At 41.7% G+C, this 23,593-nt stretch overlaps 1 protein-coding gene across 5 annotated transcripts in view; it reads left to right on the plus strand.

Annotated features, from left to right (window-relative positions):
- LOC106741325 (SLIT-ROBO Rho GTPase-activating protein 1-like) overlaps positions 1 to 23,593 on the plus strand; it is a 65,021-nt gene that overhangs the window by 21,166 nt on the left and 20,262 nt on the right. Inside the window, exons 1-2 of one of the 5 annotated variants that reach the window (XM_014613166.1) lie at positions 7 to 764; positions 14,924 to 15,176. The exons of 2 other annotated variants lie outside the window; for them this stretch is intronic. In XM_014613166.1, the coding sequence (XP_014468652.1) occupies positions 15,131 to 15,176 (46 nt within the window). In that variant the 5' untranslated portion in view covers positions 7 to 764; positions 14,924 to 15,130. Of the gene's footprint in view, positions 1 to 6; positions 765 to 11,883; positions 12,085 to 14,923; positions 15,177 to 23,593 lie in introns of those variants that run through there. 2 more of the 5 variants (XM_014613167.1, XM_014613165.1) reach the window with 2 other exon arrangements.

A 23,593-nucleotide genomic window follows, 5' to 3' on the forward strand; every position in this document is an offset into this window, starting at 1 on the left:
GAAGGCCGAGAGAAGGGATACGCAGGAAGAGGAAGGACAGACTCCGCTGGCGGAACGAGATCGACGGCCCGATGGGCGATAAAAGAGGGCGGAGAAGAGGACTCCTCTCTCTCTCGCGAGGAAAATGAGCCCGGACCGTCGCGGTCCTCGAGATCTCGCAGACGAGATCGTCCTGGGGACGGTAACAACGGCAACGGTGGCCTTCGATGGAACGTCGTCGTGCGGTGGTTCAACGACTTAGAGAGAAGCGTCCATAGAGTTGTCGCATTCACTCGACCGCCCTTTTTCCTTCGGATTATGGCGTGAGACACGGGCAGGAGATATCCTTTTACGAGTCGCTGTCGGATCGCAGCGCAGCGGGGAAACTCTCTCGAAGGAAAACTTTTGGAATTCTAGGAGCATCGCAATCGGAGATCCTGGTGAGCGTAAGAACGACAACTTTCGGGAAGCAGCCGAGGAGAAAAAAAGGATCCACCGAAGAGGAATGATTCGAAATAGCAACAGATCGATTAAAATGTGAAGCTCTGTCCTTGACTCGTCGAGAGAGATATTGCGATCGCGAGTCGCGATAGCGAGCGCGTGATTAAGTACTTTTCGTCGTCGTCGATAAGAACGGCCGGTCTCGGGAAGGCGGACAGGATCTCACGGATCACCTCTTTCGCAAACTAGACAGAGACCCGCGAAAATCATGTTCCAGTGCATCATACAGCAGAAGAACGGGTGGATTCATCCGTATAATCCCGACAACAAAGATGTCTTTCCAGGTATTGAATGAAACGAATACATATAGCGTCGTGCATTTGACTACGAATTCGACGATAACGATTATGTATAATTGCGAAACATTGCGCCTGTAACTTTATATCTCGCCGATCTCTCTTTCTCTCCGAGATATCTCTCAGTCTGATAAAAATATGTTTATTATGTCAACATAGCTTACTTCCTCCTCCCTTTATTAGGCGATTATTGATTTCGCTCTACTTCTGAGAGTGTGAAAAGCACGAGAATACGAACTATATTTTTTACTCTTGGATGTACACATTTCAAATTATTCACGATATTACGCGTCTTAAATTAAATCTCTTCGTTGCAGATATATTTTTTCTCGACAAAGTATCACATACCGGCAATAAATCACTTCTCTAAGACCTTCGGAATTTAATGAATTATACCCGATACGCCCTCCATTGATAGCTATTTGTCTCTACGTTGCACGTATGATGTCATTATATTATACAATGGGGTAAATTCTATACACGGGCGAGCGAACGTGCGTGGATATTCGACGCCTATCGCATGGGTTGCCGGCGGTTGCTCGTTATGGCTATATAGAATTTCTGGCGGTGGCGAGAGGAGGTGTACGCGAGGGAGTATGACGCACAGAAAAATACTAGAGGCCAGCAGATAACCCGCGTCGATAAGGCGGCGGTCGTAGCGAGCGAACGCGCGAAAGGAAAATGAGAAAAACAAGAGAGGATAACACGTCGAGTCTCGCGATCGTTAATAGGTGTTTCATTTCGAGCGTTCTTTCGCCGACGGGACTAATTTGGCCGATAAGTTAATTGTTAGTTAGCGGACATATTTTTAAATGTGAAAGTTCAAAACAAGGAGGAACGTAATGGGACACAGAACTTCAAGTGCGGACGGACCGTAAAGCTCTCCCCCGCCACTCGATAAGCTTTCTCGAAGCTTTCGTCTCGCGTTCAATTAACGTGCCATCGATTTTACAATCGCACCGTCGACGAAGTTCACGTGCACTTCACTCCGTCAATTAGACATAGTTACGCCGGAGGGAACAATATTAAAACGCTATCTCCTCTGCGCGAAAAATGCACCGAGAATTAAATCTCGTATTGTTGAATTTCGCGTATCTGGAACGGATTTCCGCTATTATGTGGAATGGTCCATCGATATCATGTTGAATTTTTAATTTTGCCCGATGGATTTGCAGTCGGTTCTTTTCGTATAAAACGCAATGAAAATTGTTTTCAACTTCCGACCTTAGTACATGCGCTGTTCAGTACCGAAACCCAAGTACTTGAAATTTTACAACGCCCGGAAATTTTACATTCCCGGTACATCGGTTCCGGGCTTAAACTCGTTTATTATAAATACCTAGCTAAATATTGTAAACTCTAAGCATGAGAAACACTGTAAACATCTAGATGAGAAACTTAATTAATACATGGAGAACAAAAATTTCCTTAAAACAATTTCTTTAATTGAAATAAATTTATATTGGAATAGAACAAACAGAGGAATATTTGATTTCTTAAACAATAAATATCTCTACGTCGAATAATATATTTTTTTTTTATTTTCATTGAAACATTATGATATTTGTCACAAGCAATAAATTACTTCAAAATAGTAATACTATATCAGAAAAATATTAAAGCACTTCTTTGTTTCAGTGAAACAATCTTTAATATATAATGAGGTACATTTTTTCACTGGAAATTAAATATTATTTGTATTATCCTTAAAAATATAGTTTGTATTTCCTTTAATAATACTGTTCTTTTTTATCAAACAACATGGTTTATTCTGGTAAAACAACATTTTCATTCAAACAAAATGATATTTGAATTATGCTATTTATATTAAACAGACCCAAGTTAAATAAATACGTATATTAAATCCAAAGGAACCTTTTTCTCTGTGTAGGCGCTCTCGATAAAAATGATTAAACTTTCTGTTGAAATTGAGGAAGATCCATACGTCTGTTCAATTCTCGTTTGTCACTCTCGAGCATCTCCTGTTATAAATAATAATAAATCGTTTCATCTCTTGCATTTACTATATAATAACATTATAAATAATATTACTGTGATATTCGCGCTTGCAACAACGCATATATCGGAGGAATCGAAGAAAAGTCGCTGTACCGATGTTAAAAATCGCTAATGTCGTTTTTTGCACTTTAAGAGGCAGTAACGGGTTTTCTCTGAGCACTTTCACAAGAGTGTTTAACGCTCGTCAAAGTAGCCGTGTTCGCTTCATTTCGCTAGCCACTTCACCGCCGTGCTATTTGCTGTTTCGCTATTTACCCGCTGCAACATTTTAGACACATACATGCGTACACGGTACAAAAGGCGCGGAACATTTCGGTCGATAAACGTGCGTGTACGGCGAAACTCGACGCCGGAGCAGGAAGCCGTTAAATTGACACGTGAAGTGGTGGAAGAGGGAGGAGAAGGAGCGGGTGCGTGCGTCGCGTTTCCTCTACGAACGTATATGTGAAACGATGCGACAGCACACGTAATATTACGGATACACATGATCGCGTGCGAAGGGGGTGATTGACAGTCCTACGAATTTTTTTCCGGGACGGGAAAAGAAAATTGAACTTTACGGGGAAGAATCTGAATTCGGCTTGATAGAACAAATGTCGTAGTACTTTTAAGATGAAACGTTTTCAGAACGTTGTTTCTGTTGCATTTTTCACAACATACGTAGCACATGTTTATTGGTACTGTATTGAACTAATATTAAACTAGTACATGGAAAAAAAGAAGTAGTGTCCACAGGTAAAAATTAGCCGCTCACATGATACAACTGAGATTTAGTCAATTCTTTTTGTACCTAGCTTTTAGCTCCCACAGCTAAAAATTAAATCTTGCAACTAAATTTCAGTTGCATTGCAATGGCTATCTAGCTCCTTTTTCCGTGTATTAAAAACTAAAAATAAAGCAAACTAGTGTTAAATTAAAAGATATGGATTTTTTTCACTCTTCTCACATGCTTTTGGACTTCTAGCGTCGCGTAAATTTCTTTCTTAATCCGACTGGGATCAGAGTTTCTAAAAAAATATCGTCCATACATTTCACTGTGAGATACTGCAAAGGCTTTCATGCATGTACGTGCAAAATGTAACACCGTTGGTGCGTCCAACGACGGAGTCGTTGTTTGCTATCGGATAAATCGTCGGCTCATGTGGTGTACCTGTCCGCGCGGTATAAATAGTATCCGTGGACGTCGCGGTGACGCAACGCGAAAATTCGCTCGTCTAAATTCGCCTTCCCCCTCGTTCTCATTTTGCATCATTTTAATCTTGCTCGTGCGACGAGTCTGAATGAAAACAACAAGATGCGACAGCGGTTGTTTTCGCGATAATACAAATCCGTAAAATCTGGGAGTATGTTTAAAGAAATTTATCACATACAGCGTTTATAATGCTTCTTGTCAAGTTTTTTCCGCGACTTTACTACGAGAGCTCGGTCATGTATTTGTACGATCTAACGCAACTAAATATGTTTAGTTCTCCTATTTAAACAAGTTTCTATAAAAATACCAAAAGAACATGATAGAACTCACGATTTATTTACACGATAGATTTTTATACTCTTTATATTTTTAATCTTTTTAATCATTGACTTTTTTTCCTCCATTATTGCGCCTTTTTTTACTAGCGATTTAAAACTTCTGTTATTCTTAATGCGACTTTCTAGAATACGTGTTTCGGATTAAATAAACGGGAACGCGTAGTTTCTAGGTGCATCGTAACAAATAAGGCGTATCGGCGAAATGCAAATGCACGATAAATCGTCCGCGAGCTCGAAACCAAGGGAGATTGCTAAAGCTCCCCTACTAAGGAAGCTCTCCGTGACTGTAAGCGATATTTACACTTCCGTAAACACATAATGGAGTTCGAGAACTTGCCGCTCCCGCGCCGATATCTCTTTTATTGCGCTTGATAAGAACGACAATAAATACGCGCCGGTAAAAGTCCCGCGCGTGTGGACAGTAATCTCTATGCCGCTCCGAATGACGATAATGCATGAAATAGCATCGACATTGGTGCACGCATCTCGTCACATTGGAAGTCGAGTCTCGAACAGCTATATCGCGGTGAACCATAGAACGTCGCCCGCACCTGCATACAGAGTGTTGCTGAACTTCGGTTTCTTCGATGAATTCGGAATAGACTCCCTTCTATCGGGAATTTTCAATGGAATTTTTCCGATATTTCTCAAAATATCAGATACTTGCAGCGTGCGCTTAACATCTTCGATATGATCTTATATGTGAATTTGTCAGTGTTACCGATTTTTAAGTCAATTTTTCGACGTAACAAAAATGTGAAAATAATTGTCGAGTTGTGGCAGACTTATAAAATAAATTTTCACTAATTAACTTCATCGGAGGTATATCAATAAGATAACATATTTTCCTCTAATCATTGAGAGTTTGCAACAGTTCGTTGGATCATGAAAGATCCCATTGCTTGAAAGATTCCCATTTGCTTGAAAGATTTTATCGACACGGAATTAAATAATTATTCGAAAGGTGTAAAAAAATATAGCGATGGCAGATACTCTGAATAAATGATATATGATGTTTCGCTATTATTAATAAAAAAATTTCGTTGAAACGACGACGAACTAATAGATTCCAATATAATCAGCGAAATTTTGTAAAGTGAATCTTAATCGACAAATTGTTTGACGCCAAACTCATGTCGGAAACTCAATTTCAAGTTCGCCGCGGAATCTGCAGGTTGATAGAGAGGAACGACAACTTCGGGACACTCCGTACGCATATGCATTCGGCAGTTCTCGATTTCCGATTGTCCCGTGCGCGAATGTCGATAACAAAAGCGGCTCACGGCGCGAAATCGCCAGTCCGACGGAAACAAAAGCCCGGCGAAATCTCGTGCGGGATCGACGCGGCCGTTTCCAGCCAAGAATTAAAATAATCGACGCTCTCTCTCTCTCTCTCTCTCTCTCTCTCTCTACCGATATCGTCGAATAAAAGCAATTATTCGGCCGACGTTTCTCTTTTTCTGCAAGCAAGCGCTTCGTGCAAATAATTTATTTCGCTCCTGGTTTTAATTGCCCTTTTATTTTCCTATGCGTCTCTCTAGCTATGTCACAATCCCTAACATCATTACTTAATCTCTCTTAATCATATAATTAATAGACATTTTATAATTTATATAATTTTATGATATATAGCGATTATCACGGAACTTTGAAATTTGTCTCTTGTCAGTTGTGTTTGAAAGTTCTGTTTTAAAGTTATATTTTAATTACGAGCACACATAATTTATGTATTCTCTCTAAATTTTTTTGAGTGAAAAATAGAATGTGACATCACTCGAAGTCGAGTGACTATTCCCACATATAAATTCTTTATTCTGAACAGTTGAGTGAATATTTTCACTCGAAGTGGAAGATTGAATCTAATCGACATCACTGTGATAAGAATAAATGTATTCTATGATTCCGAGTGGCGATGTTTTCACAATCGCTTTTCGAGTGGATTTTCACTCATTTCCAATGGAATTTTACTTCAAGAAATTTAACAAGTTGATTTGAGAAGTTTACTGTAAACGATACCATTCATACCCATCAGGAGGAAGTCCCGACTTTCGAGACTCGTTGCGTAGGCTCGAAAAATAACGTCAATCGTATACTTTAAGGCGCTATTACACGATGCCGGAAATGAAAGGCTTCGACGTGGTTCGCCGGCCATTGCTCGTGGGCTTGCGAACGGTCGCACGACTCTTTTCCGAGCTAATTACTTCGTGCGCGACAATTGCGTCGCGCATGAAAGCGACACCGCCGTAACAAATTGGATTCGTTTGTGATCTTTGGCCGAGCGAGAGTTGTGCGTTCGGTTTAAACGCGTGGCTTCGCCGCCGCGCTCGGAGAGAATCCCAGTCGCGGGAGAAGTTATTTCGCCAATTAATTTCCAATTTCGCCGATTAATCTTGCAGATAGCCTGGCGCGCGAACCCGCGAGCCATAATTGCGTTACATACACAAGCGGGAATCGTGACGAGAGCACTCTGAGCGGAGCGATCTTTATCCGGCGCAACAGAGAAATTTTTCATCGCTGCGGTCATTAAAAATTTACTTCGTCGATTAATTCTCTTCTAACTAAAATTATATTCTCGTAAATATCATGAAGCCTGTCTTTGATATTTAATCCCTTTTTGAGAGGTATGCTCTCTTTATCTTTAAATTTCTTTGAGAGAAATTCTTTTGGAAGAATAAAGTTACAGCTGAGTCGCTCGAGTTCAGGTGACCGTTCGCTCATACAGAGTGAATTTTTTACTGCGAATTGTCGAGTGAATATTTTCAGTCGAAATTATCGAATCTGATATATTCCATCGTGATGAAAAATTCACTCAAACAAGGTATAATCGAAAACCGAAACATCCATTCTCGTGTGGATTAAAAGTCGTGTGTGCTCTACAGTTTGAATTGTCATTTTTCCGAGCGACAGTATTTTCACTATCGCTTTGAGTGAATTCTCACTTGTTTTCGCATGTTCTGATTATGTTATCGTGAAAAGAAGAAATACGACGAAAAAAACGAAAGAAAGAGTAACGTTCGGAAAGACCGGGAAGCTATGTAATCGCTTGAATTCAGCCGCGGAAATTACTCGGTCAATTAATCTCCGATATTACGTAGCGCGCTCGACTCGCCCGTATGGCAGCACCACCTGTAAAATTTGCTCGCCATTAACCGGAAACACGGTGTGCGCGTCCCGAGAGAGAGCTTCTTCTTCATTCGGCGGAGAACGCTCCGTCGCGGTTTAAATTCACCGAGCGTAGTGGGTTTCGCCAATTAATTCCACCGACAGTATCCGCGCATGAAACGCGAGCCTAATAACATTACTCGTCTCCTCTCTCGTAATAGACGGACGAATCTCGCTCGTTGACATTGGCTGGATCGCGTTCTTCACCCTGAAGAGGAGCGCACAGTCGTTTTCTTCTATCGACATTCCGCACCGGCCCCTCGATTCAACGCCACTGGGCTCTCGCAACAATGGATGCATTCTTGCATAACTCATCCGTGCGCTCCGAAGCGCGTAATAATTTCGCGCGTACGCACGGTTGGTTATTAGGCGATCGATAATTAGCGCTGGCGGGGAAACTTATCCCCTCCCTCTCTCTTTCTCTCTTCCTAGGACTTTTTGTGGTACATATTATTTCAAGTTTGTGTCAAAAACTTCAAAGTTTTGGCCGACCGTGGGAAAATTTAAACGGAGCCCCTGTTTTAGAAAAAGTTTTCACTTACTTTTCAGTTTATTTTTATCCGAAAATGTCGGAGGTTGCTCTCAGTTTTCACTTATTTTTGCAGGCAGGACGTCCGAGTGTCACCTGCTCCGAAATATTTTTAAGTGCGTTGAAAAAAATATCGTGTGGAAAGAGCATGTTCATTAGCATCCTATGAAATATCCCTAATGCGATCTCGAAAAAATTTTACGGATATAAATTATTTGGGATGATTTTTTTAAATATATACCACTCATTATCATAATTTTATATTGTGTAATTTTGAACCGACACGCTGTACAACATGTGAAATATTCGTGAGAGTAAAACTATAACAAACTATGGCAAACGCGCGGAAGTCGTTCGTGATCGTTCGTGCAACATCTTCCGTTGACGAGGGCGATTGATAAACGAATGTAGAATATGCAATACTCTATCAGTGCTTTATTGTCAATCCGGCCGGCAATGTTTCTGATTTATCGCGCGCGATATCTACAAGCGAGCTCCGCTTGCTTGTAGATTGTTTGACGATGAAAATAAGCGACATGCAATTTCTTCCACTATAACGAAGTATTTCAAGACGTAATTTTTCTTTCAAGGCGTTCACGGCACGTACCATATTACATAGATATTCACGCATTCGTTTTTTAAATTAGCCTCGATCGCTATATTCTGATCGAGAATCCTGAGTGATTTAAAATTTTTCTGAAAACGAAATTTAAGGTTGAAAAGGAATTGCAAACAGTTATTAAAGATATTTTATATATTAATAATAATAACAGAGAGGTACAATATCATTGATATATTACGTGTTAACAAATGAAATTTGTGCGCTAATAATTGCGATAAGACTCTTGTTTGGTTTTTCATTCCTTTCCATGTTGAATTTCATATATATTCACGATGCTTTCTGAAATGCAATAAGTCAGTTTAAACGCAAAATTAGCAAAACTTAATTGGGATTCATTTCTGACCCGCCTCGGAGATATATCTCGCAACGAGGTAAAAACAAATGTCGTCTCGTATCCAAGGGAAAACGAACTCATCGTGCTTGCGCGCTTACTTACAGTAATTACGTAGTAAGCGCGCGTGTTAAGGAGCGTGCTCGCTCATGACAAATTAAACAGCTGTTTTATGCCGCGTTATCATCGGCCTCCGCGCTGCAGCTCTCCTTCACATCGTTAAAACGGCACATTATATATCGCAATTAGAGGCGAAGGAAAAGGAACTCGACGGTGCTTATTGGGAAATCAACGAGCCAGAAGACGCGAATCGTGAAACGACGATCAAAACGGATTCTCGCCGAGTGATGGGAACCGTCGTTCGCGCACCATTATTTCGTTTCTCGTGAATTTCGCTTCGCTATACAGGGTGTCCCACGACTCTAAGAATTGCCCGACTAAATTAAAGTGCTCGCATTCTCGCGATTTTACTGAGAACCCCGAGTCGAAATTTTTAATTCTATATTAAGTCTTCAAGTGGAGTAAACGGAAATAAGTTCCCACTTGTAGTATCAAAGGAACACCATTTTCTTAATGTTACGCAGGGAATTTAGTCCTTCAAAGCCTAAATTTTAATTCTACATTAAGTCTTCAAGTAGAGAAAACGACAATAACTTTTCCATCTATAACACCAAAGGAGCACAAAACCTTCGATCACTTAATGTAAACCTAAATTAGACTAGGATTAAAATTTCTACTCGGAAAACTACTCTCTGGTACTTTCTTCAAGTGAAATTCCAGTCGAAAACTAGAACGACAATCGAGCTGAATAACTTTTCGCTCACGTGGAATAAATTCCATACGCCGAATCGTCGAGTGAATATTTTCATTCGAAATTGAAGAATAAATTTGATGTACACAAGTCGTTCTGAGTGATATTCCACTTTCGAGAAATGTCGAAAATAGCCGTTAATCTACCATTTGCCAATCAATAGTACCATATCGTTATATAACTTCACCTTTTTTTTTACTCTCTTCTCTTGTTGTCCATGTAAATATTTTTATTTCAGCGCAAAATACTGCGTTGCATGTCATTTCTAACATCACATTCATAACTTTCCGAGATGTTTACTTGAATCTATATTTATACATGACACTATGAGTGACACATTCCCTGAGGATTCTGGGGACAGACATCCTGGGGGGGAGGAAGGAGGACTTTGCGAAATTTGCGAATGAAACAGTCGAGCCGAGCGGCTGCGCAACGAGGCGCGGCCGATTCTATCGAGTGACTTTTATTAAACTTATCGAGAGGCCATCGAACCATCCTCCGACCCGCCATTGTGCCGGTTGCGCTCTTCAAGCCGGCCGCACTTACACACCCATACGTCATCGGCAGGCCGCAGCTTGACACAGTTACTCGGGCGAGTGTATCAGAGTTAAGATAACGAAAGGCGAGTTGTCGACGCAATAACCACTTGACGCTTCCCTTCAATTCGCGCAGGAAGGAAGTCGATAGAAAGAGAAACGACGCGCTGCATATCAATTCGTCCCGCGCGTTAACAGTGTGCGCATGAAGCAAAACACAGTCATCTTTCGCGATTTACATCGGCAGATCAAAACTGTCGTCGAACCGCGGAGCGTGTTCTTCGTAGCACAAACCAAGTTACGCGAAAGTGATCGTGAAAAAGTTGCGGTCTTTAAGTAAGCGATAGCGCTGTAAGGTGAACTTATGCGATATAAAAAGAGAATCAGATGAATTCAATTTCACGCTCGTGCACTAACCGTCCCGACGCTTTCAATTCTGCTGTATTTTTAAACTCATATTTTTATATAAAATCAATTTACGTTTCGTCGTTAACCGTTTTACCGTTGATCCAAATTCATATTTCTACGTCAGATCTGATTCGATTTAACCAGACTGTTGTTTGTGCGACAACATTCTCGTAACTCCCGAGGTTTCGCCCTTTTTACTCGATTTTTGCATTAATTTGCGCGCACGAATTCGATCTAATTAAACATGTGAGAAGTTTGAGCGAATGTTAATCGTTACGTGTAACGACCACAGGCCGAGATAAAGAAATTACGCGCTTGAGCATCACGTTCATCATACTCGGAATTTGTCACGGTCACGAGCACGTACAATGACGTGGAATGCAAACTTAATTATTCGGCAGTTTAATCCACGCGCCCGTAATTCCTGTAGCCTGTCTTTATAGCCTGTCGTGGAGCAACATTGTTACTATCGACCGCTGAAACATTTCACCGTAGAAATGATCGCTTTTTCGGCGCGTGTTTTTAACGTTATTCGCATTTCGCCACCTATCGTTGTTACTGCCAGATTTCCCGATTATCGTTCCGAGCAATGCCGAGTGGGCGAGATCGTCCGGTCTAGGATATGACGCGAAAGTAAAATAGAGCTGGGCGAGAAATTTATTTCTCGTTTATGACACAGAGTCCGTCAATGCGGAGCAAAAGTGATTAAAGCTATTATCTGGAAACTTTATCCTCTGCGCCCTTTATGCGCCACACGGTAACGATACTACTACCATTATTATCGTCGAGGTGTCTCTGCAGCTCCGCGCCGATACTCTTCAGCATCAGTTATTGATTTACTCATTATCACGGTGGGTTATACAGGAACGTCGTTCTAACTATCCGCCTTCGTCCCACAGAAACAGCGTTTCCGTTCTTTTCCGCGAGAAACATCGCTCTTTTTTTTTTTTTTTCAAATGTCTCACATTCGGCTATTGTTATCAGCTGGACCTATTTTATCGAGGAAAAATCGCACACCATCGTATCGCGCAATGTCAAGGGCGGGGCCCTTCGAAGCGTCTCACCGCGCCTGCTTTCCGCTCGCGCCTGCCCGACACGCGTGTGTGGGAACGGTAATTGTGGTTAATTTAACGACGGTCAAAGCAGTCTGTCCTTACAGGCCAGTTTACGCGGCCGACTCCCGAGTGTCGGCCGTTCACGCGCGCGCGTTCTGAAAATCCGCTTCGCTTTCTCGTGGAAACCGATTTCGGCGCCGCCTATTGAAGGGCTCGTCGCGCACGTTGCCGTCGTTGAATCGGGATTGCGAGAAAAGATCGAATCTGACTGACCGATTGGTTAGCTGTTTTCGATAAAGACGCAGGTGAGATGAAGTGTAGGGTAACGCGAAAAAAGTGTTTCACGAAATTGGTGAATAATTGAAGGGAAGGGGAGGAAAGTCCGGGCGAGAGAGATGAATGAGCTCGATAATTTCAGGTTCGCATTTCTTTATTAGGCGTCTTGACGCCTAATCAAATAATAAACCGAACGTTAATGAAATAATTGAGTTTTTGCGCGCGGAAAATCTCCACGATGCTCGAAACAATTAGAATGACGCGCTATTTCACTTGGCGTATAAATTTAGAATCGATTAACGTGATTTCGCTCATCCTTCGCTGTTTCAGAAAATAATCATGAGAATCTATTAACCTACTCCCGACGTTAATGGGCATCAATAAAAATCGCGGTTATTCTAAATATACGCGCAAGTGAAGCCGCTGATTTGATAATGAATCGTCATTATTCAATAAAAACAATTGTAATAAGCGGCCTCGCTGTATATCCCCCGCCTCGCCGCCGATCGATGACGTTCCAAGAATCGATCGATCGATCAAGTTCTCGCAGCAACAAACGGCGGGGAGGGGGGCTCTCTTTCCCTCGTGCGCGAACGACTCTCCAGTAACGGTGATCGCTTCGTGTAATCAACGCCGCTTAACACCTGCGGCCGCCATCATTGGGAGTTTGATCTACAACGGGACGGAGCGCGCAGTTTGTGCTGACGAATATTCGGGACTTTACGACGATTTCTGTCCGCACGTGGAAATTCCGATCGCGCGGAAGTACGACGCACGGAAATCGACCGGCAATCACAACCTGCGAGCTGAGGCTTTACACCGTTCGATTTTTCCCGTTGCATTTCACTTGAAAATCGTACGAATTTTATGTACGGTGTGACGATAAGTAGTGCGGAGTCGCCGAGGATCGTCGTCGAAGGTGTATCATCGATGGTCGGGCTCAGATTTTTACCGTCGAAAGTGATTAACAGATATCGCGCGATGTAATCATACAATGGAGAGAGAGAGTCGCCCTTCTCGTCAAAATTATTCGCGCTTCCTGTCTTCGCTCGCTCCAGCGGCCGAGTGACTCTCTCTCTCTCTCTCTCTCTCTCTCTCTCTCTCTCTTTCGGCTCGCTGCGACTACATGAAAAACATCGCGCCTGTTGTTATCACTCGCCACGGATTACGTGGAACGTTATTCACAACACCAACGATATTAATAACTCTCATCCCGCATAAACGCATAATCATAGTTTTCGCAAGATACACGGGTCAGTCCGTATATATATTTCGCAGCAAACTTTAAGAGAGACCCGATATATCATATATAATCGTTGTCGTATTTCTCTCTGTTTTCTTGAATCGTCAGATGAAACTTCTTTTCGCGCATTTTCCTCCCGCGCCGAAAAAAAAAAGGAAACGCGGTCTCACGAGATTCGTAATGAAGTTTTCATCTCGGTGCGCGATCGAGTCTATCTCGAATGTTTTCACAACCATTGTCAACTCGACGACGATACTGATCGGTCATTCAATGGATGAAACGCGTCGATTCCCCGGGCGGTCGCGTTCTCATAAATATTCAATCGCGTAACTCCAATGATCTAATTGATTATGCGATTATATCGTTCGACTGTTGGGTGCGCGCGAGGCAATGTAAAAATAGTCGCGACATTATCGACGTGCTCTCTCGCGGAGAACAGATACAGGGACGCGTGTTAAGCCCCGATAACAATCACTTAAGCAGAACTATACGGTTGTATCAACAGAGTTCTTTCACCGGACATAAACGATCTTTGCCGGACTGCGCTCGTTAATACCGTCGTTTTATCGGTGCCACTCTTGTTCGTTCCGACGAGCGACTCGCGTTACGGTCACTCCCCTCGTTTTTTCTTTTTTTTTTTTTTTTAATTAAATATTTCAGGCGCCCAATCGGCCCCTCGTAATATCGAGAGCAAAAAACTCTCTCTCGTCACGGGCACATGGCCTCTCCTGCTTGATCTATTATCCGCGGCCAGACGTCGTTTATTTTCTGAGCGTATTCATCAACGGAGAAGGAACAGATCCTTCTTGCGGCACGGATGATAACGATAGTTATCCTCGGACCGATCGTCGTAAAGAGGCGACGTTCGTTTACCCGAGTTTCTTCCGTTCCGGGGGGTCGTAAAACAGTATTAGAGAGAGAGAGAGAGAGAGAGAGCCCAACTGTAGTACGTGTATTTATTAATCCTCAGCCGGTGCATGCATTGCGCACACGGTGCAACGGACGAGCGCCAGATGACCGAGCGAGGTTGTTACGATTAGAATTGCTTAGAAGAGTGCGCCGATGCTGCGCAAAAGTAGCCGATATCGGTTCCTTTGAGTTGCCGCCCCAAGATGTCCGTCGATATTTTTACGTTATCGATTACACACACGTATCGGCTATCGGCGGATATTTTCATTCCTTGATTCGTACGGGATTACACAACCAACCACGATGATAAATTAATTATTATATTTATTAACAGCTGACGAATAATTTGCAGGAATTTCCGTATATACTGTATTACTAAACGGCGGTTAATTATTATTAAATTAGCAAAGTCGTGTGTAACGAAGCGGATTAATTCCTAACATGGGCGTTCCATAAATTGGGAGGATTTCAAGCGGAAAACGAGCGTAGATGTTCGATTCTCTGTTTCTCTGTCAGTCCGTTCACCTCTACGACGATTATTATTACAACTTTAACAACCGTTTTAGACGGCCGTCATTCTCGTCTGCTTTAGTTCCTAGCTTAGTTTCCCGTTAGACGTCGAACGGTGGTGCGTTCACAGTGACATCATCAGTGCCGGAAAAAAAGTCTTTAATCGCGCGATTTAAGATTCCGCAATTAAAATCATATTCTTCTAGATGGCAGGCAATCGGTTAGAAAGCCGCGTTCCGTCGCTCGCGTGTGTGTGAGTGCATGTACGCGTCGTGCTAGCGCGTCGTGTGCGAGGAGAGACAGTGCGACACGAGGTATCCCCACGGTATAGTAGTGACGTGCACGAGTAGCTGGTGAACGTGGGTGAACGACGAGGAGAAGAGAGCAGCCCGATAATAAATAAAGCGGGAGAAATGTTCAAACTGGCCGGACGCCACGAGTGGGAGGCCTGGACAAAAGGTAAATGGAATATCCAGAGCGTGGGCGGCAAGGAAGAGAGGAGGGATATAAGGGGATCGCCGATGATTGATAAGGGAGGGATTTTGCGGGTCCGACGTGCAGATCTCGAATTTGCAGACGACTCGCATAACCGATTATTAACAGGCCAGCGTGCTTGAAATTTCTCGATTTTACATCGACGGGAATTCGACGACTATTTTTATCCGAGACTATTTTCATATAAAATACTCTCTGGATATTTCCTAATCTATTATCAGAGAATCTATTAAGATAATTCTGTCAAAGTTGAATTTATTTAAAATTGAGCGGAAAAAATCGTCTGTGTCTCCGAACTATTATTGTCGCTATTTTCACTGTTGTGATGTTTCTGTGAGTGAATTATTTTTTTCCTCTTCAAATCGCATTTCTGCGATACGCCGGCGATGGAAATTTGTATTCTGCCGAGTAAGACAGAGAGTGCTGAAACGTGCGACTAACGATATGTGTCGTGACACGTCCGGCCGATGGGAGCAAATATATATTTACAAACAGAACTGTCGAGGTACATCGACAAATGTTACATATTCAAGTAGGCGCGCTTTCGATACTTCAGTATGTCGAATATTTCGTGCTCTCTCAGAGAGAAAAATTTACGTATCCACTGCACTTTAGATTCAATCCATCTTGTTGCATCCAGCGAATACGCTAGTAAGATAAACATAGTCTCACATAGAACTCTAGATATTTTTCATGTTGAAAGGAAATGCGAGAATTCAAACTGCCTCAAGAATTCTTCCATTGGAATTTTGCGTTTCGTTTTCTAGTAGTTGACAACAAAGGTTGAACATTAAATTTGAATAGAAATTAAGCTCGATGTACGTTGAGACAAATTTTGAAAAGAAAATTGACGTGAGATCATAGAGACGATTAAATTTTAAAGCGCATCATCTCAAGAATAAGAAATCTCTCGTTTACGTTCGTTAGTACTAAAGTAAGAAATACGCGATATTATTGAATCGAGTTTACCGCGAGAAAAATATTTTCATCGCGTAATAACGCGAGACAAATCGATGCAGGAAGCAATAGCGACGCGCTCGTTTCGGTTTATTCGCTCGCCAAACGGCGCGAACAAACGCTTGATAACGTTAACACTGTAACCGGCCGTCCGATTACACATCGTCGTCGTACAGTTATGTTTCCTCGCATGTACCGTATGCGCGGCTCTAACGGATCCTCGCAATTATTAAATCGCGTTGCACCGCTTCCTCTCTCGCGGCGGGATTATGTTGCTCACCTGGCGTCAACCTTGATGTGTTCCGCCCCGCGTGCATGAGATTGCGCGCGCAAAAATTACGGCTGCTTAGCCGACCGCGAGAGAGCGTGTGTGTGATTTCGCGGTGAACTAGGTAAAGGTGAGGTCAAATTGAGATTTCTTTTCTCCTCGCCGTTCGTGTGACTGGCAGCTTCGTTAACAAGAAAGATCGGAGTGAATTTTGTGAAATGCGCGAGTTTTAGTATATTCATTGTGTCAGGATTATAGATGATTGACTCGGCAAATACGTACAATCTATTATTTATTTGCCATCCAGTGACTCGATTAGCGCACAGTTATCAATCATTAATTCCACAATTATTCTGTGTAAAAAAACTCTAAACACATACCGATGATTGTCGGATCGATATCGTAGAATTTCCGCGCGCATCGTCCGAACGAGCGAACTGACTCTACACAGGACGTAGAAACCCGTTTCCTCGCACGGCGATCGCGACGTCGTGGAGAATAAAATCGTGGTTGAACGTATTTTGGGATTGTCCCAAAGACTTGGCCTCGCTCTCTGTCTCTCTTTCTCGTCGGTAATCTCCGTACACGTATTTCTGGTCGCGGCGGGGGTGCGATACTGCAACAACCGGTTCGCGCTTTGTCGTAGGTACTTTTTAGGCGCAGCTGTGCTTCTCGGCTGTGTGTACCTCTTTCTCTCTTCCCGAGCATAAACGTGCGTTTTTGTGCGCCACTCTCCCCTCCGTGTCTCCCCGACCAATTTTTCATCCCACATCGCCTACTTCGTTACGAAGTTCATTAAACGCGACGAAAGGCGTATCGTTTCCGCAAGATGTTTGACGAGTTGTAGATTAGCCGACGCGAAAATCTAAATATTTATTTCATAATTTTTTACGTATACTTTTGTTAATTTTGATACTTATTTACGAACATTTTTGTCGTAAGGTAAAAAAAATGTCTCTCTTTAGGTGAGAGAGTAACACTGAGAAAAAAATGGTTCCTCTCGCTGTAAATTATCTTCAGCCCTATCTTCTTCTTACAACAAAGCACAGCCACAAAAATGCATATAATTATTTTGCCGTGCAATTATAATCACCAGATATTTTTGTCTCCGTTGTAGCCTTTAAATGATCGCTTTTTTCACACATGTTAATCCTCGCAATTTAACATTTCCGCCGACATTAACGTGTTATTATCAACGATGTTATTTCAATGATAAATCATTATTATTATTAACACGTAGATATTACCGTCTGTTCGAATCCTCATTTAGAATTCAGATCGCATGTTCTGGGACACCCCGTACTCTAATCCTAGCCGAACAATGGCTGCCCGATGATGTATAATCGGAGGGGCGCGATTGAAAGAGAACGGATCGCGGTCTAGTTAATTTTCCGTCTTCAAAGTACTCGACGCGGTGCTCCACTCTCGTGGCCAATGTCGTTCGCTCGATCCGTCGTCGGTTAGCGGCTCGTCAGTTGGTGCATCCGACCACGATGACGCGCATCGACCTCTTGCTCGTTAGATGACTCAGCGGGGGTGCTCTATAGAGTGTCTCAGAACCACCGGATGTCCCTTTAACCGCAGCTCCTTCGTGATCAGCTGGACGACGACGACGATTTCTCCGCGGTGAAAACCGTCGGGAGATCATAGTCGAATCGTGCCTTCCAGATTTCGTTTCTTTAAATTGTCACTTTGTCACCGATATAATCGTCGATTTGCAATCTTATCAGAGTGAAATTCATGGTTTAGAATTAGAAATGCAGGATATATCTCTTTGTGTCGTGACTACTTTCTCTCTTAACACTTTAATAGTCGCTGATACACGTATGCATAATTTTATTCGCTTTATAACAAAATCGATTACAGTCTGTGTAATTGCAATATTATAGGGGATTCATACTAGGAAGTTATTGTATTAGGGACAGTATAAAGGTAGATTTAGGAATTTATTTACAAGGAGGATGGTCTTCTTTTCAGACCTGTCGCTGTTTTGAAGGAGGTCTTCAAATACTAAGATCTAACGCGCTCGAAATCTGTCAGACGAAAAATTTTCCGCGACAAATATGACGCTGTCAAAGTGTTCGGAATGAGTACGTCAGAATTTTCGTTGTTTTCATCAACCAACTTTTAGTTGAGCTTTTCGCTTTCGCCGAGGAGAAATCGATTTCGTATCGGACAAAGTGTTCGTATAGAGTGGATGTCCGGGCGGTTTTGGGATAGCCTGTATACAGAACCCGGGGCGCATACGCGTTTATTTACCTCCATCGTGCGGTTGCGTGTCTGCGTCTCGTTTCGGGGTCAAAGATCGCTCTCCGTCCTTTCGGGGGGATGAATCACACGCGCGGAAGTAAGAAAATCGATACGAAATGCATGCATTCGCCCTTGGAAAGGAAACCCCGTGTGTGTTCGGCCCAAGACGTTGGATATCGCGAATGAAATTTCCGTCCTTGAATTGACAAATAAAAAAGGAAGTTAATTATAACTGATTTTTTTTTTTTTTTTTTAAAGAGAAGGAACAGTTGTAATTAATATGTGATGATATTGAAAGTTAATTATTTTAAATTATATACATTATTATTGTTATGTTGGCATTTGTTTTCTACGTTCGATATCATCGTGAGCGACACAAAATATTTTTACGATCGTTAAAACTGTTTTTCAGGCGACAATTGTAAAACGGAGGTATCATATCTCAACTAACCGTGGGCGGAGACTATATTGGAGGGTTTTCGTCGATATCGACTCTGCTCAGAATTATTCACACGAAGCGGTTTAAGTCTTGACAAACTTCTTCGCTCGTAACATCTTTTATTTAACTGCGTCCCGTTAAAACTAGGACGACCTCGTTAAATAAATCGGCGGAATTTTGCAGATCAGAGATCGCAGGACCGCAAACGTGGGAAACCATCGAACAATTTACTGCGAAACTCGCCAGCCAATTTTAACTCGCCACCTCTTTTTTAGAATACACATCGGCGATATTAGTTAATTTTAACCAAGCGTTTTTATCATTATTTATTCCGCGGTAATTTAATTAACGATTTTTCCTATTTTCACAAGATCACAAAGTTTTTTTTTAGTAACAACTTGGTAACGAGTTTATGACTTTACGACATACAGAATATATGTATATGCGATGTGCGGCAATGAGTATTTAAAAAAAAAAAAACGCGAAGTTTTCAAAACTTAATGAAAGAAAATAATAGAAATTGTAACAAGTCGCTACCTCTCGATTCACGATAACGAGTTATTTTTTCAAAATGAGTAACGATGACAGTAACGAATTTTTTTTTAACGGGTTGCGATATAACGAATCGCCTCTAGAAAGTAATTTTCCCAACTGTGGATTTTAATAAATATATTCTTTTTTATTTCTCGACCCAGTTCACCACGTGGCGATTAAGACACGACCCACGCTGACGTTACCGATGGCAAAAACCGCGGCGGAACCTTTTTATCCGATATTTCCCAGAAGTAACATTATCACCGACAGACTGGTCGCCTCATAAAAGGTCCATTTGTGAGTTTCGACACGGCCCAGACCGCTTGTCGATGAACCGATCCGTTTAGAGCTCTCGATAATTGGTAACACGTGAGCGGCCTAACATACGCTCTCCCAGGCTGCTTTTTTTCCATTCCTCGAGATGATATTCCCGAAAATGCGAAGCGAAACGTCGCCTTGATCTGTCACGAACAGAGGACCCATTACGATTTCGCTCGCTCGTTTCTGTGTTTTCCGTTTATCTTGTCGGAGACGTTTTTCCCTTCTTTTTTCTTTCTTCCGCTCTTCTTATCCCTCTTTTTGAACGACTCGATGAAAGAAAGAAAGGCCGTCCGGCTTCTCCGCCCGACGATCGTCCAATTACGCTGATTGATCGACGCGAAGCGTCGAAGACGGATACGCGATCGAGACGTTGTTTCTGTTCTCGAAGCGGTCTGTCAAGTGCAATACTCGAAATTAGATCGAGCGGTACGATAATGGTTTGAGTCACTTCTTTAAAAAAGTTTAATTCATATTTATTCCTTAATTAATCGTCGCGTAAAGTCATCGTCGTTGACGTGCACATCAGTCATATCTATTCTAATTCGCGCAGAATACGCTGGATAAAATGACAAAATTACACAGGGAAAAAAATTAGATCAAGAATAGAGAGATATTTTCATATATAAGCAAGAATATTATATAATCTTCTTAAAAGATTTTGAGTCTTTTGAATTGAGTTCTAGTAATACTAGTATAAATTCAATCAAATCAAGACTAAAAGTCTTCTAAGAAGAATTATGATATTCTTGCTTATATATGAGAATATCTATTCTTGATTTATAAGACTAATTTTTTCCATGCAGGCATTTAACGTTCAACGATCAATTTAGCGGCGTGAAATTTAACTTAGCGAGTAAACTGATTCGATCTTAATTCGCTTGCAACTTTTTTATCTCGACATGGAAATAAATTTCTTCTCGATAGAACGACGTATAAATATATATAGAATTCATTTGGGCGTGTTGATACACTCTAAAGATCAAATTTAGCGCCAAAGTGCATATCCAGGACGTTAAAGTATCTCGGCGGCCGCTGAAACGGCTGGCTGTAAATTCCGTCCAACAATATGGTGATGTATGCTGAAAATTTCATTGGCATGCCGTTTCTACGTTATGCATATGCTTTCGTGTCAATTTGTGCGCGACGGTCTTTGCTATGTGTACTAGTGCGCATCCAAATCGAGTTCGCTGTTAGATTACTGTTGCGCCGGGCCCCTCGATCGAGAATGAGATCAATAATAACAGCTATTTTCAATCGCTATCGGACTTCGAGGGATTGGTACAGATTTTTTTTTTTATTTCGATTGAAATCGATAAAAGTTTCGACGATCTTTCGACCTACTTCGACTTGCCATTGCCATCTTTTCATGAGAATAAAGTTCCGATTCCGTTTATCAAAAATTAAATTACGGAATCCAATATATATTTATTTTGCTCGCGTTCAACTTACGAAGTTTTGAAACTGAGCAACGAACGATCGTGGCGTTCTCATGTTCTTAACACGTTTCGTGTCGTACCAATTTCGTGTGACTTGTCATTCACATTACGTGGGGTCACCCGGTGAGCCACGTTGTCGTGCTATTATATTTGTTGAGTAACACGCCTCACAAAACTTACAAGAGTATTTCATGGTTATGCTTCGTTCTGGACGAAAGTGACCCATCGCTACACATATTCATTAAACTAATTAATTAAATAAGAGAAAAAAATTGGACGGCACATTGAGAGGAAAATAATTTGGTATTTGCAACTACCTAATCATCATAGTGGAGAAGAATTGTAGTTAGAAGAACCATTTTTCTAGTAAATATTGCTATAGTGTCAATGATAATAATTATGCACGTATTTTTCCTACCACTTTTATGGTTAAAACTAGATCTGCGAATTAAAAATTTGAAACTTCGGCTCTTCGAAGCTTCAAATTTTCGGACCATCAACACGTTATATTCGAATAATGAATGAATTTTGAAGTGTGAAAATTCAAGGACTGGAAAGCACGTGTATGTACATTTTGTAGGCATAGTAAATAATATTTACTGTCTTAAAAAAGTAATTTTTCCTGCATTGCATTATTCTGCTGCTGCATATTATGGCAAAATTCGGCATTTATTTTCAAATAAGATCAATAGGATTTCTCGTTCATTATTTATGTTTTCTTCATTTACTTTGTTTTAAACCAGACAAATCTCATAATTGAACGAAAAATATCCAAACAATACGTATGTCTAAAAGACATAACGTTCTTTGGTCTAAAAGGCATCTTTAGGATGTCTTAGACCGATATTAATAATCGGATTTTATATTCAAGTTCATTTTCGCCCAGGTGCTTCGTTCCATAGCTAATGAATCGTACAGCATCTGAAGATAAACTTAAGACGGTCTCAAAAATCCGACCGTGAACACCGGCTCTTGTCAAGCTGATATTCTCTAATTGCACAGCATTTTGTTGTATTCTCCAAAATTAGTTCTATCAACAGCATCGATATTTCGAATCTTCAAATTTCGTCGTCAAATATCGAATTTGAATGTATCGAATAGTAATTAAGATCATAAAAAATGTATAGTTGGCTAAAAATAAAACAAAAAGCTATGATTTCTCTCAGCGTAGAGACGGTAAAGAGAAACGAGACGCAAAGAAATGGCAAGAAAAAAAAAGTTACTCTTATTGCGATAAAGTTAAACGTTGTAAATACCGGTTCGATGAACGTTCGTGCGTCGTCGCGCTTCAAGACGGCGCAAGAAGCCGGTGAGAAATTGAAGATTCCTCCTTCGAGAGCGGATTACGCGCGTACGTATACACAAAATGTATTCGCGCGGTCGTTCGCGCGGCGTCGTTTATTATCAAAGCCGAAGGAAGTTTCGCGAACGGAAACGAGATACGGCCACGACAATAAATCACGTTGCGCGGCACGTAAGCGCTCGCGGATCATCTCTCCCCGTCTCGGCGAAGTCTGCGAACGATAGATCGTTTCGCGTCGCATACCGTCTATTTTTAGCGCCGTCTCGCCGAAGAACCGAAACGTCCTCCTCCTCCTCATCGCCGTCGTCATTGTCTCGCGGATAACATTAACGGAATACGGATTATACGGGGGAGCGAGGAAGGGAGGAGAGATAGTCGGAAGTCCGCGATCGTGTCAAAGTCCTCCCCGAGACATTATTATTCCGCGCAGCATCCGCCGTTGTCTACCCGCCGATGCGGGAATAAAACGGAAGATTATCGCGGCACTGACGAGACCGAGGCGACGATCGGAATCTCGTACGTCGAGCTTAATGCTGTTTGTTCGATCAAGTTCGAGTCGTGAAGACGAGAAGGGGAGGATATTGCACGGTGTATCTTTTCCTAGCGCGAGAGATTTTCCGCTGGTTAATTTTTACGATTCAAGTGGATTTCATTTGCCGGAAGTAAGAACGAACGTCTCGTTTTTGTGAACCATCTCAACGGAAATTAATCATTGATTTGTAATAAATGAAATTTCTTAATAACTAATTTGCAATAAACACGATTCAACCATATAATTTAATCATAATATATAATTCACTATAAAAAATTAATTATTTCGTCATATCTAAATTTCCGTGAGTGAAATTCCGCTTTAATAGATGAGAACCTCCG

Source organism: Dinoponera quadriceps, unplaced genomic scaffold (assembly GCF_001313825.1).
Source record: "Dinoponera quadriceps isolate SergipeBrazil2010 unplaced genomic scaffold, ASM131382v1 scaffold405, whole genome shotgun sequence".
NCBI classification, from domain to species: domain Eukaryota; kingdom Metazoa; phylum Arthropoda; class Insecta; order Hymenoptera; family Formicidae; genus Dinoponera; species Dinoponera quadriceps.